The following is a 14,448-nucleotide window of genomic DNA, read 5'->3' as shown; positions in this document are numbered from 1 at the left end:
TATATTCCTCTCTAAACTGGCTGTTCTGGCTATCAGCTCCTGTATTGTTTTATCATGATTCTTAGCTTCTTTGCATTGGGTTACAACATGCTCCTTTAGCTCAGCAAAGTTTGTTATTACCCACCTTCTGAAGCCTACTTGTCACTTCATCCGTCTCAGTCTCAGTCCAGTTTGTGCCCTTGCTGGAGAGGTGTTTTGGTCATTTGGAAGAGAAGAGCCATTCTGGCTTTTTGAGTTTTTAGCATTTTTTGGTTGATTCTTTCTTTATGGGCTTACCTACCTTTGGTCTTTGGGTTTGGTGACCTTTGATTTGGGTTTTTATGGGGTCTTTTTTTATTGATGTTGTTGTTTTTTTCTGTTTCTCTTTAAGTGATGGCACTGTTTCGTGGGGCTGCTGTGGTTTGCGAGGGGTCCCCTTCAGGCCCTAGTTGCCTTCATTTCTCTCCTACCCAGAGTTATCACCAGTGAAAGCTGTGAACCAGCAAAGATGGCAGCCTTCCCCTTTTTCTGGAAGCTTTGTTTCAGTGGGGCACTGACCTGTTGCTGGCCCAAATATGCCTGTAGGAGGTGACTGGAGACTCCTGCTGGGAGGTCTCACCCAGTCAGGAGGAACAGGATCAGGGATCTGCCTAAAGAAGCAATCAGGCAGGCCTTTGGTAGAGCAGGTATGCTGCATTCAGGGGTCCTTTCTTTGTCTGGACCATTTGAATTCTCCAAAGCTGACAGGCTGGAATGGCTGAGTCTACTGAACCGCAGGGACAGAGAACCACTGGGAGCTTCATCCCTGAGAAAGATCAAAGCTGTGTCCAGAGAATCCTTGCTGGAGTGGCTGAAGCCGTCACAGGGAGGTCTTGCCAAGTGAGGACGAATCAATCAGGTTCCGCTTAAAGAAGCAGTCTGGCCATGATCCATCAAGGCAGCTATGCTGCTCTCTGGGGGACCCCTCCTCGTCCAAACTGCCTGTATTCTTCAAAGTTGGCAGGCTGAAATGACTGAGTCTACTGAACCACAGAGATGGTGGTCACCCACCCACCTGGGAACTCAGTCCTGACTCAGGCAGACTCCAACCTGCTGCTACCAGCTGACTGGAATTCCAAGCCAGTGGGTCCCAACTTGTGGGGCACCATGGAAGTGGGGCCCACAGAATGATGCCACTTTGCTTCCTGGACTCAGTCCCCTTCCTAGGGGCATTCACAGATGGATCTCCTGCCTTGCCACAGATTCCGGGGCCAGAGTATGCAAAACTCCTGGGTCTCTGTGTGTGTCTAAGCAGCCGCTCTGCTGAAACTTCACATAGCTCAGTGTATTGGACCCAAGGCCTTGGTGATGTGGGTTCATGAGGAGACCTCCTGATCCATTGGTTGCAAAGATCTGTGGGAGAAGTGTGGTTTCCTAGGCAGGTCACACAATCACTGACCACTTCCCTTGGCTCTGTGCTGCTGCCAGGTGGGCTATTGACCCACCCTGCTTCTCTTTATTCTCTGAGGGTCAAGTTGTTTGCTTAGTCAGTTTCAATATGAGAACTCAGATATTTCAGTTCAAGGTGCTGAACTGACTTGCTCCTTTCATTCCTCTCCTTGAGCGCTGTGGACTGCAGCTGCTTTCAATCGGCTGTCTTAGCTTTCCACAACTGTCTACTTCTAAATCAGTTTCTGACTGTGAATTTTTAGATTTTTGTAATATAAAAATATCTTCTCATCTCAGAGAATTAGAAAGCAGTTTTTTCTATATGCTATTTTAGACAAGACTTTATTGAACTCAGCAGAACTAGAAGTGAAGCACTGACTTATTATAGTTATTTATATACTATTTATTTAAATTCATTTTCATTCTGGAATAGTTGTTTGCATAATTAACTTATGAACATTTCTAATTTAATATACAGTTATTTTAATAGCTATTTTAAGAGAGTTTGAATACTTGCCCTCCCCCACCCCCCATTCCTTTCTCTGCTTCTTTAGGCATAAAGAAATTCATTTGTAAGCCTTTTAAAAATATATTCATAAAACTCTGTTTTATTTAAAATACTTATGCCTTACCTCAATATTAAGGAAAAATTAAGAAAAGGAAATCTATTTGCGCTTAACCAAATGTAATTGTGTTTAATATAGTATGTTAACATAATTATTTTAAAATCTTTAATATCAATAAAAATATTCAGAAAACTTCAGGACCAAATCATTGCTTTAAAACAGAGGTAGAAGTTTAATATTAGTTTTCTGTTGAGAACAAATGATTCAATTTCTCTTTTTTTTGTGTAAAATTGATTGAAACGTATAATTTCAATATATGGCAAAGCACTAAGTCTTTCTATATAAAATTCTTATTTTTGGTGTCCATTTTATATGAACACAAATTTGTAAATAGAAGTCTCTTCATAGTACAGTGCACTCAGTTGTGCAAACTTATCTTTTTAGGGTCAAAGAAGAACACAAACCACAACTGACACAGTAAGTAAATGTATTAAGAGTGTAGTAGGCTTGACTTCTGTACTTTTGCCACATACTGCTTTCTGGTATTAGTTTATACTAATACTGGATAGGCTGCAGCTAGTGTGTCTTCTGCTTTCTGACTCTCTGGCTTGTAAGAGAGCTGCCTGCAGCTTCTTACTTCACCCACATAGTGACTGGATGTAGTTTTTTGCTGCCTGCTTGTGGACTAGTTAAGTGTTCAAATTTAATTTCCCTACATTTTGACTGCCTGGATAATTGGAGCTCACATTACCATTGGCTGTAGCTTTTGTGCCTGTGTATTTTTATTATGGATAAGAAAACATTAACCTACATTGTTATTCATTTGGTTATTCAGTCACATTATTTGCTTATTTAAACAGGTGGTTTCCCTTTAGTGGAATCACTGAACTGGTAAATAACGTTCTTCAGCCCCAGCAAAAACAACAAAATGAAAAGGAGCCCCAGACGTAAGTAAGCTGATCTATATAGACTAAATATTATCTCTGATAGCATAACATACTGAAAAGTATGTGTTAAAATACTGTCTTTGGAATAGTATGCCCTCAGAAAGGAAACTGATACTATTACCCTTAATGGAAATCTAAAAAGATGGCAAGGATAATTAATAGGGTAGTTAAAAAGAAGAGGTAATTCCCCCTACCCCGCTATATTTTAGTATAAATAATGTAAGCCATACTTATTCAGTAAAACATCCTTTTCCAACAATGCAATATGTAACTAGAGTGTGTTTCTTTCAAAATTGTTCTAGAGAACGTTAAAAGATATTAACCCTCAAAGTCAATATTTGGTCAAATAGTTTTGGAAAGGTGGTTTTAAAAAAGGTTAAGCAAGTTTCTTTATTACAATTATTCAGAGAACCCAAATATGCCCCAAGGGTATTAGAACATACACTGTTTAATACATTTATTTGACCACTGAATCCTGTTTTTACTAAACATTTCATTAGGTTATGAAATATAATTTGGGAAATGTGGCAATATATTCTCACACTGACCTGAAACATTAAAGAAGTATTGATTAATTTTTTTGTTAATAGATTAAAAACACTGTTTAGAAAGTTGTTCACTTCTGTATCATTTTAATTTTGTGCAAGTAATATTATTTATGTTGTGAAGTTGAGGTAGCTCAGGATGTGAGAGAGACCGCATATATTTAAATTCCAGTCTTCTGACAGTTGCCATAATATTCAGAGGTGCTCCAACCACTTATCCTCAGTGCTTCCTTTTGAATTATGACTTCGGAGAAGCTGGTTTGGTTGTAGGAATGGACAAGTTGAAAAGTGACATGGACCCCAGGAGAGAATGAGAATGATGAGTATGATGAAACACTCAGAAAAACATTCATGTTTTGCCTTTAATGCAGAGTAAAAGATAAACATCTTTTTTGTCTTGTTGCATTTTATGCTACTTTGCATACATTTTATGTTATATTTTGTCAGGGTTTTAGTTTCAACTGAAGTAAAAGTATGATGTGATATACTCTTCCTAATAGTTAATATGTAGTTCTCAAATTGGAACTTTTCCTGTACTTAAGGTCATTGAAGTCAGGCCAGTATTTGTCTTGCCTACTGTTTAATTCTTGGCATTTAGCAGAATGCCTAATACATAGTAGGAACTCAATAAATATTTCTTCATAATTGATTTATCACATTTTATCCTTTTATGACACAGGAGTTTTATGACATAAGGAGTAAAATTAAATTTAATAATTTCTTTTCTAACTAGCAAGCATTATATTAAAATGCCACGCAATGTCATTGTTTTGCTTTTTCACTATGGCACTGAAGCTTACAATAAAATAAAATGGAGAAACCAATAACAAAACATAATTAGATATAATTTTGTCTTGGTTTTAAATGACTTCAGTTATGTATCTTGTGTGTGAGGTTTTGAAAATAATCAAGATTGTGCCATATTATGTATTAGATTACCATGGCCATTAAATAAAATGACAGATATTTTGTGACTTTTAAAAAATGATATTTAGGCCAGGCGCGGTGGCTCACGCCTGTAATCCCAGCACTTTGGGAGGCCGAGGTGGGCGGATCACGAGGTCAGGAGATTGAGACCATCCTGGCTAACACGGTGAAACCCCGTCTCTACTAAAAATACAAAAAATTAGCCAGGCGTGGTGGCGGGCGCCTGTAGTCCCAGCTACTCGGGAGGCTGAGGCAGGAGAATGGCGTGAACCCGGGAGGCAGAGCTTGCAGTGAGCTGAGATTGCACCACTGCACTCCAGCCTGGGCAACAGAACGAGACTCCGTCTCAAAAAAAAAAAAAAAAGATATTTAGATTACTGTAACAAAGTGACATTTGATCGGCATAAACACAAAAGAAATCACTTTAATAATAAATATAATCCAATCTGCTTTGATTTTTGGATAGGAAGATGGTAGAAAAAATTAGCACTTTTGGATGATTTAAAAATTAATTCTTGGTTAATTGGTATTATTTCAATTAAGATGTCTTTGACAACTAATTCATTCTTGCTCTGTGATTTATGTAGTTTTAAAAATTCAGAATCAATATATTCTCTTAATAGTTACATTCTTCATCTTACATTCTTGTTACATTGAAGATTTTTGGTATTTATTTTTCTAGAAGCCTTCCTTTTATCTTTCTGAACCACAGACCAGGGTTACTTCGGAATGCCCTTTAATTCACTTACTCTCTGTTTGGAGTTATAAGGCTTCTTCTTTCTGCGTTAACTTGTTTCTTTCCCAATATGAATACTATCTGAGTGGGATAACTTCCTATCTGCTTACTTTCTATTATTCATCCATAAAATTATTTTGGGGAGCTGAATTCCAGGTATTCATTTTAAGTTTTAAATGTTGAAAAGTAAGGTTTTCGTATTTTGTGCAAATACTTTCATAGTAGAATAACGAAATATTCTACCAGATAGCTAGCATTAAAAATCTATTATGTTTCCTAAATAGTAGTTCCATTTTAATCAATTTATATAAATTCCATTGTGCGGTTGTTGAAAAATGTAGTGATGATGTAGGCTTCTTGAGGTCTGTATTTTTGAGGTTTGTTCATTTCATATTCTTTAGCATAACAGGAAGATTTACTTATTTTGATTTTGGTAATTGATGTGAAATTATAGATATAAGTAGACTATTGTATTCAACTTTTCATGAGATTTGAGGCATAGAAAATTGAATGAGCCTTTTGTTTTAGTTGCCAGTTAATTCACCCTTTGTAGAAACTGCTTAATATATAAATTAAATAATTTTAATATTTCTTTTTCTTTTCTTTTGCTATCTTTTGTATCAGCATTAAAATGAGGGAAAGTTTTCTGCAAAGACAATATAACGTAACAGGTTTTATGTAAGGTATAAAACAAGCCTCTGGATAATTAAAGATGGAAATACTAGGAAAAATGATAAATGCCTTAAGATGCGGCTGTTATTTTAACTTTGTATTTGCAATACATAGCAAAATGGTAAAGGTAATTAAGAAACTTTCTAATGCAAATGCATTAAAGTAATCAATTGGATTACTTCACTTTGAATTTTATATTTTAGTTTTATTTATGTTTTGCTATGATTAATAAATGTATGTTTGAAATACTAGGAAAATCTAAGATTTGAATTATTGGAATTAGATAACCACCTAATATAGTAATCCTCTTTGGTTGTGAGGTCTTTTTTTTTTTTTTTGAGACGGAGTCTCGCTGTGTTGCCCAGGCTGTTTGTGAGGTCTTTTAATAGAAACAAAATGTTAAAGGGAAGAGTGTTTTAAGCATAGGGAACGTGAAATGTGAAAGTCTTTAAGTAGCAAGGTCACAAAGAAGACCAACGTGGGTGTAGTATAGTAGATGAGAGGGAGTGTGGCAGGAGATGAGGTTCCAGAGGTAGGACTCAGATAGGGCAGTGGTTTTACAGAGAATGATAAGGAGTTTGAATCTGAGTCTCAGTATACAGGGAAGATATTTAAGAGATTTAAACATGGGAGTGACATGATTTACTTTATTTATTTTTATTTTTTTGAGATGGAGTCTTGCTCCGTCGCCCAGGCTGGAGTGCAGTGGCGCGATCTTGGCTCACTGCAAGCTCCGCCTCCCGGGTTCACGCCATTCTCCTGCCTCAGCCTCGTGAGTAGCTGGGACTACAGGCGCCCGCCACCACGCCCGGCTAAGTTTTTGTATTTTTAGTAGACATGGGGTTTCACCGTGTTAGCCAGGATGGTCTTGATATCCTGACCTTGTGATCCGCCCATCTCGGCCTCCCAAAGTGCTGGGATTACAGGTGTGAGCCACCGCGCCCAGCCGGATTTACTTTATGTATATAAAGATCATTCTGAGTGCTCTATGAGTAGCATGAGCGTGAATAGAAATGGAGAGAGCAATGGAAGAGGCCTTTTTTGAAGACTTTGCTAGTGATAGTGATAACCTGGACCACACTGATTACAGTGAAGATGGAGAGAAGTAAATTGAGAATATATTTGAAGATTGAAATGATATGATTTGTCAGAGGAATAGATTTAGAAGTTGTTGAAGAAGGGAAAAGAACCCAAGATGACTCCCAGGTTTCTAGTTGAAAGAACTAATTGGGTCATGATGTTATTAAATATGATCAAGAAGAGGAGAAGATGAACAGGTTGGAGGTATAAACTAAAACTTACATTTTGAACTTTTAAAATTTAAGATGCTTATAATTATCCAGCATTAAAAGAGAGAGATGGACTGGCCAGAGATATATGTTTGAGAGTGGTTAGTATGGCACATAAAGCTAGAAAAAATGCATAAAATAACCTAGAAAGAGAGTGTGTGATAAAGAGCAGACAGAAAGATTTGTTAAGCTCTGAAGAATCCTTGTACTTATCCTGGGTCCTGAGATAAAAAGGCTATGGTTCCTACTCTCAAATAGTTCATGGTTAAGTGGAAAAAAGAGACAAGCTGATAAGTAATTAAAAACAATTGTGTGGGGACTTCTGGTTTTCTTTTTGATAGGTGAAAGAGCATGAAAGTTGTCACTGCTATTCTCACAACAAGAAAAATGCTGATCTGAAAACCAACAACTTTTCTTAAATCCATCAGAAAATTGAGGTCACAGGGCAAATGAAGCCCTGAGTAGTGTAGAGAGAGGGGCAAATACAAAGAATAAGTTTACTGGGTGAAGAAACCACAGATTCTGTTAGGAAAACTTAAACTATAATTGATGAACTGCTGGAAGCTGAATGTGGACTAACTTAAAAGTTAAAACTTCCTGGGGTCCTAGCCCACAATTGTGGGAAGCCCCCACAATTTTGAGGTTTTACTTCTAGGAGTACCATGAAGCTCTGAAAGTGAAGATCAGAGAAAAGTCCCCTCATGCTTCCAGCTGGGGGAAGGGAAAGTAACCATTCTGAAATAGTCTAGGGGAGGAGGAACCATTTTGACATACTCCTAGAACTTTCTGTTCCCCACCTTGCCTCAAGAGAAACAACTTTACCAGAGGTGAATCAACATGAGAAAAGGAAAATAACTCCAGTCTTTAGATTTTCCGCCTCACCTAAGGGGGACAAGAAGCTGAGAGTCACTTTCAGAGTCACAGCCCAAGAGCACAGGTTCACTAAAACTGAAACCTATTCGTAGGAGTAGGTTTCTCTTCCAAGTGGCAACTCAGAGATTTAGGCTGCTGCTGTCTTTTAAGCCATCTGGAACACATAGCTTCCGGGGTTGCTACACCAGTGGAAGAGAGATAACGGAAAACTCACACTTAATTATGTAAGACAGAAGTGTCATAGGTCACTTTTGCTCACAGATTATTGCCTAAAACTTCTCACAAGGCACTATCCTCTATATAATGAGTTCTGGTAATACCTACAGTTAGTTTACATTTGATTCTTATTTATTGCAATGAGATAGAAATTTTAGGATGTCAAAAGATAAAGATTTGCCAGAAGAATAGTTACTGTAGCAAGGATTGCTCTGTCAACAAAATTTTTCTGGAAAGGAATTTTGAGGAAAGAGACTGTTTGCAAATGGGATAGACATAGTTTTCAATGATAGAGGAAAGTGCATTCCAGAAAGCAAAGGGATGATCCTAATTTTATAGCAAACGTTCCTACCCATATTCTTAATCCAGTTTCTTTATGAAAATGGAGGATTCAAACTTGCTTCGTTCTCATTGGTTAACACAGCTCAGTGCTGACTGGTTGTTACAGCTGGGTTCTGATTAGTTGATATAGCTAAGCCCTGATTGGTTCGTTTAGGTGAGCACAAAGTTCAGTAGAGGTGTGGGTTTTCTGGAAACTCAGAGTATGTGATGACTGCTACTTAGCAAATGGCAGCTTGGCTGTCTTTAAAATCTTTAAAATCTAGGCCCAGTTAGCCACTTGAGTTCCATCTTGAAGGATTAGCTCTTTCAGGTTCACATTTGCTCACAACTCCAATACAGTAGTTGCTTCTACCGTAACTGCTATAATGACTGAGATCAAGGTCTATTTTTTACAAGACTGAAGGTTAGCTTATAATGTGAAGAAAATTCAAATGTACAAGTGTCCTCAGGAAGGAAATTTGCTACTTGTAGTGTTTTAAGTAACAGCTATTAGGTTGGTGCAAAAGTAAATTACTTTCAATGCCAAAACTGCAATTACCTTGCACCAACCTAATATTAAGTTTTGTCAGTGAGATAACAGGGAGATTTTTGCCTTTTCTTAGATGGTAATGAAAGACTAATGGAGATAAAGAATGTGATAACACTGACAATATGTGAATGTATACACATATTCTGAGAAGCCTTTAGTTGATCACTAGGGATGCCAAAGCACACTAATAAATAAGATTAAAAGTAAACAAAATTATTTTAGAAAGGAGGAGCAAAGATACTAGAAAAGTTATAATCTTCTGTCTTGGGTGGAAGCTGTATGCTTTGGTTTGTCATTTGCTTGATCCAGGAGTCATTAGCTGTTTTTTTTCCAAAGATCATCTGCTTCTGGACCCCCAGTGGAGAAGATTTTCAAGCCCAGGGAAAATGGTGTGTATCTTTTTAGTTGTGAAACATGAATTCAAGGGTCAACGTTTTGGGGCTTTTAACTGAAGTGCTAATTATTAGCATGACTTTTTACACTCTTTTCATTAAGTGTCCAGGACAGTTTTTCTCCCATGTCTCCTCCAGAGTGCTAAATCTGCAGATCTCAGGTCATGGAAAGTTGCTTAGAAGGATGTTTTGGAAAGACTGCTTTTACCTGTTGATGACAAGACTGAGTGCATCAAGTGGTTTCTTTGCTTTGTCTACTCATCTTAGCTTGTAATGGCAGAATATAGGATCAAAGGTGAAATTTAAAAATATGTGGGGCAGTCCATTATTCATTCATAAGGAGAAAGCAGATGGGTCCCTAAAAATGTTTATCTTTTTGTTTTGACGGCTAATGGTGATGGAAATTGAAGAGTCCTTGAGGATATTTAATTTTAATTTTAAAATTTCACTTGTGATTTCTACTTTTTCTGAAGATTAAGAATGATATAGACAAAATATTGTTTTTGTAAGCTATGTGCTTCTTACGGTGCTTGACTGGTCAAATAAGTTGATATGGAGGCAGTCACAGTGGTGCCTGTGGGGACAGAGAAGGGAATGAGTGAAGAGGAGCAAGACTCTGGCACTACCACGGGCTGCAGGCTGCCTAGTGTAGAGAAAATGCTGGCCATCAACCCTGGCAAGATGCCTATCAGCCTTCTGCAGAAGTATGGGACCAGAATAGGGAAGGACACCTGTGTACGACCTTCTCAAAGCCGAGGGCCCACCAGCCTAATTTCACCTTCCGGGTCACACTGTTGGCGACACCAGCTGCACTGGTCAGGGCCCCAGCAAGAAGGCAGTCAGGCACAAGGCAGCTGAGGTGGCCTTCAAATACCTCAGAGTGGGGAGCATGTTGCAGCTAGCCCCGGAGGACAGCAGTTCTTTTTCTCCCCTAGACTCTTCACTGCTTGGGAACGCTCTGTTTTTTACTGCTGCAGCAGCTGCTACCCCAGTTTCATCTGTTGTCCTAACCAGGAGCACCCCCATGGAAAAGCAGCCTCTGCTCCTCCCTTCAGCAGTCCGAGTGCATCCCTGTTGGTGCTCTTCCGGAACTGGTGGTGCAGAAAGGCTGGTGGTTGCTAGAGTACACAGTGACCCAGGAGTCCAGGCCAGATCACCATGAAGAATTCACCATGACCTGATGAATGGAGTGTTTCATTGAGATTGGCAGTGGCACTTCCAAGTGTCACATTAACAAGGTGTAATGCGGTGACCAAAATGCTGCTTCGAGTGCACACGTTGTCTCTGGATGCCTGGGATGGCAATGAGGTGGAGCCTGATGATGACTACTTCTCCACTGATGTGGGCTCCCGCCCGGATGGTCTTCGGAACCAGGGCCCAGGCTGCACCTGGGATTTTCTACGAAATTCATTGGAGAGAAGATCCTGTCCTTCTGCAGTTGCTCACTGGGCTCCCTAGGTGCCCTGGGCCTTGCCTGCTGCTGTGTCCTCTGTGAGCTCTCTGATGAGCAGGCCTTCCACGTCAGTTACCTGGATGTTGAGGAGCTGAGCCTAAGTAGACTCTGCCAATGTCTGGTGGAACTGTCCGTCCAGCCGGTGATGATGAGTGGGAATGAAATCAGGGGGCTGTCTACTAGGGCCCGGAATAAATATGCTGCTTCGTAGATAAAACAAAAACAAACAAACAAAGCTGATACGGAATTGTGAAATGGTAAAGGCAGTTCCTGGACATAGATGTGTTTCCAGGTCCAACATAGATAATCTTTAATCTGAATAATATAAAATTTACAGAATCTTTTTCATACCTTAGAATCATATTAAATGCTGTGTGGCTCAAGACAGGGATAAGTAAAGAAACTTTTAAAATGACAAATGATAGGTTGCTCAGAAAAGGATATTTAGAAAAATTGATAAAAGCAGCAAAGTGCTTATTGCTAAGTAACATAAAACATACAATGGAGAGTGCACAGATTGAAAGTATAAAAAGTAGCACTGAGATCAAGAAGCAGAACATTAACAGCCCTCCAAGATTTCCTCATGCTCCCTTTCAGGGAGAACTGTTTCCCATCTCCAAGGGTAACTTTTATCCTTTAACCTAGCACCACTATTTTCTGTCCAGCACCATTATTTTGGCCTATTTTTATTTAGAGTTTACAGAAAGAATCATACAATGTATTCTATTGGTTCTGTATTGTTTTGCTCAATATAATGTTCATGAGATTCAGCTATATAATTGCATGCAGTTGTATTTCATTCATTCTCAGTGCTGTGTGTCCTCCAGTATCTGAATATACTACATTTTATTGATCAGTTTTACTATTGATACGCATTTGGGTTTGTTTCTAATTTTTGCCTATTATGAATAGTGCTGCTGTATACATTCTGATGTCATTATTATTTTCCTATTAGTTTGGAGGAGAATTTTGGGGTTATTTGTAACTCTCTAGTTACTAGCTTTAATTTCCCTAATTTCCCATTTAGTTGTTTGGTAATACTATAGATGCTGTTTTGTTTTGTTTTTTTTTTTGTTTTTTTTTGCGAGACAGAGTCTTGCTCTGTCACCCAGGCTGGAGTGCAGTGGCGCAATATCAGCTCACTGCAACCTCCGCCTCCCTGGTACAATCAATTCTCCTGCCTCAGCCTCCCAAGTAGCTGGGACTACAGGCACATGCCCGCCACCCCTGGCTGATTTTTTTGTATTTTTAGTAGAGATGGGATTTCACTGTATTTCCCAGGCTGGTTTCGAACTTCTGAGCTCAGGCAATCTGCCTGCTTGGCCTCCCAAAGTGCTAGGATAACAGACGTGAGCCACCGCATGTAGCCTAGATGCTGTTTTTTGAGCATGCCTTACTATTTGATGTTTTGGTGCCTTTGCATCTGGCCTAGAAAGGGAGAAAAGGTGTGATATGATACGATTTGTTCTAAAATACAAATTTTGATATTTCACTTGTTATTTCTACTTTTTCTGAAGATTGAGAAAGACACAGAGAATGATATTGAGAATGATGTAGACCTGGGGTATCCAATCTTTTGGCTTCCCTGGGCCACATTGGAAGAAGAATTAATTGTCTTGGGCCACACATAAAATACAGGAACACTAATGATAGCTGATGAGCTAAAAAAAGTTTCCAAAAATCTTATAATGCTTTAAGAAAGTTTACAAATTTTTGTTGGATTGTATTCAAGGCTGTCCTGGGCCTCATGTGGCCTATGGGCTGCAGGTTAGACAAACTTCACATAGACAGAAGATGTTTTTGTATAAGCTATGTGCTTCTTATGGTAGTGATTTCTTCTAAAATACAAATCAGAGCATATCACTCTGCATCATATAGTAGTCGAAAGTTTACAGTTAATGACATCAATTGAGATTAAGTGCAACTAAGTTTACACAAATTGTAAAAAATGTAAATAATGTTATCAGAGTTTTTTCTTTTTATGTTTTGTGTGAAAAACACATGTTATTATACCTAGGCAACAGTGGATAAAAGTGTTTTTGCTCTCCAATTTCTTTTTCAAAGAAGTACTTTTTTTGCTCAGGCAGAAAGCAGTTATAGGTGGAATATTTATAATGAACTCAAAATGATTCTTGTATTTATCACCATATTTTTATTTCGGAATTGAGTTGATACTTTTCTTCAAGAAGCAAATTTCAGAGAAGCAATGAAACACCTTTTCCCTTTGGATTTAGGAAGGGTCTATCTATCTATCTATCTATCTATCTATCTATCTATCTATCTATCTATCTATCTATCTACAGTCATATAAATATAGTCATTCTCTAGTGTCAATAACAAGCTACAAATGTAATTTTTACATATTTTTAATCTCAGTCTCTAATATCAAGATTATTTTATTTTGTGAACGGAGTAATAATGTCAGCTCTGAAGATTCTGTATCTAGCGACTACATAAATTTTTCAGGAGGAGTCCAGGCACGGTTTCTCATGCCTGTAATCCTAGCACTTTGGGAGGCCAAGGTGGGCGAATCACGAGGTCAGGAGTTTCAGACCAGCCTGCCCAACATGGTGAAACCCCGTCTCTACTAAAAACACAAAAAATTAGCTGGGCATAGTGGCGCATACTGTAATCCAGCTACTCAGGAGGCTGAGTCAGGAGAATTGCTTGAATCTGGGAGGCAGAGATTGCAGTGAGCTGAGATTGCGCCACTGCACTCCAGCCTGGGCGACAGAGCGTGAGATTCTGTCTCAAAAAAAAAAATTTTTTTTATTTTTTATTTTTCTGGAGGGAAAGATTCTCTTAATTCCCTTTTCAATACAGTTTCAGTTATGGTGGCATCATGAAACAAAGACATTTGTATTAAAGATGTGTATTACAATAGAGAGAAATAAAAGGTATTCAGTTAGGAAAAGGGGAAGTCAAATTGTCTCTGTTTGCAGGTGACATGATTGTATATTTAGAAAGCCTCATTGTGTCAGCCCCAAATCTCCTTAAGCTGATAAGCAACTTCAGCAGAGTCTCAGGATACAAAATCAATGTGCAAAAATCACAAGCATTCTTATACACCAATAACAGACAAACAGAGAGCCAAATCATGAGTGAACTCCCATTCACAATTACTACCAAGAGAATAAAATACCTAGGAATCCAACTTAGAAGGGATGTGAAGGACCTCTTCAAGGAGAACTACAAACCACTGCTCAATGAAATAAAAGAGGACACAAACAAATGGAAGAACATTCCATGCTCATGGATAGGAAGAATCAATATTGTGAAAATGGCCATACTGCCCAAGGTAATTTATAGATTCAGTGGTATCCCCATCAAGCTACCACTGACTTTCTTCACAGAATTGGAGAAAAACTACTTTAAAGTTCATATGGAACCAAAAAAGAGCCCACATAGCCAAGACAGTCCTAAGCAAAAAGAACAAAGCTGGAGGTATCACACTACCTGACTTCAAACTATACTACAAGGCTACAGTAACCAAAACAGCATGGTACTGGTACCAAAACAGGTATGTAGACCAATGGAACTGAAGACAGGCCTCA

General features: G+C 38.5%; 1 protein-coding gene and 1 pseudogene across 34 annotated transcripts in view; both read left to right on the top strand.

The window, feature by feature from the left end:
* Positions 1–14,448, top strand: part of LOC105476014 (regulating synaptic membrane exocytosis 2) — a 763,868-nt gene that overhangs the window by 135,513 nt on the left and 613,907 nt on the right. For 20 of the 34 annotated variants that reach the window (XM_011731616.3, XM_011731622.3, XM_024790992.2 and 17 more), the window contains exons 2-3: positions 2,418–2,450; positions 2,834–2,920. The exons of the other annotated variants lie outside the window; for them this stretch is intronic. In XM_011731616.3, coding sequence (XP_011729918.1) covers positions 2,418–2,450; positions 2,834–2,920 — 120 coding nt within the window. The remainder of the gene's footprint in view (positions 1–2,417; positions 2,451–2,833; positions 2,921–14,448) is intronic. 34 annotated transcript variants of the gene reach the window in all.
* On the top strand, positions 3,875–11,121 carry LOC139355615 (RISC-loading complex subunit TARBP2 pseudogene; annotated as a pseudogene).

This window comes from Macaca nemestrina, chromosome 8 (genome assembly GCF_043159975.1).
Source record: "Macaca nemestrina isolate mMacNem1 chromosome 8, mMacNem.hap1, whole genome shotgun sequence".
In the NCBI taxonomy this organism is placed as follows: Eukaryota; Metazoa; Chordata; class Mammalia; order Primates; family Cercopithecidae; genus Macaca; species Macaca nemestrina.
Note: the sequence above shows the minus strand (reverse complement) of the source record. Positions and strands in the feature narration are given on the sequence as shown.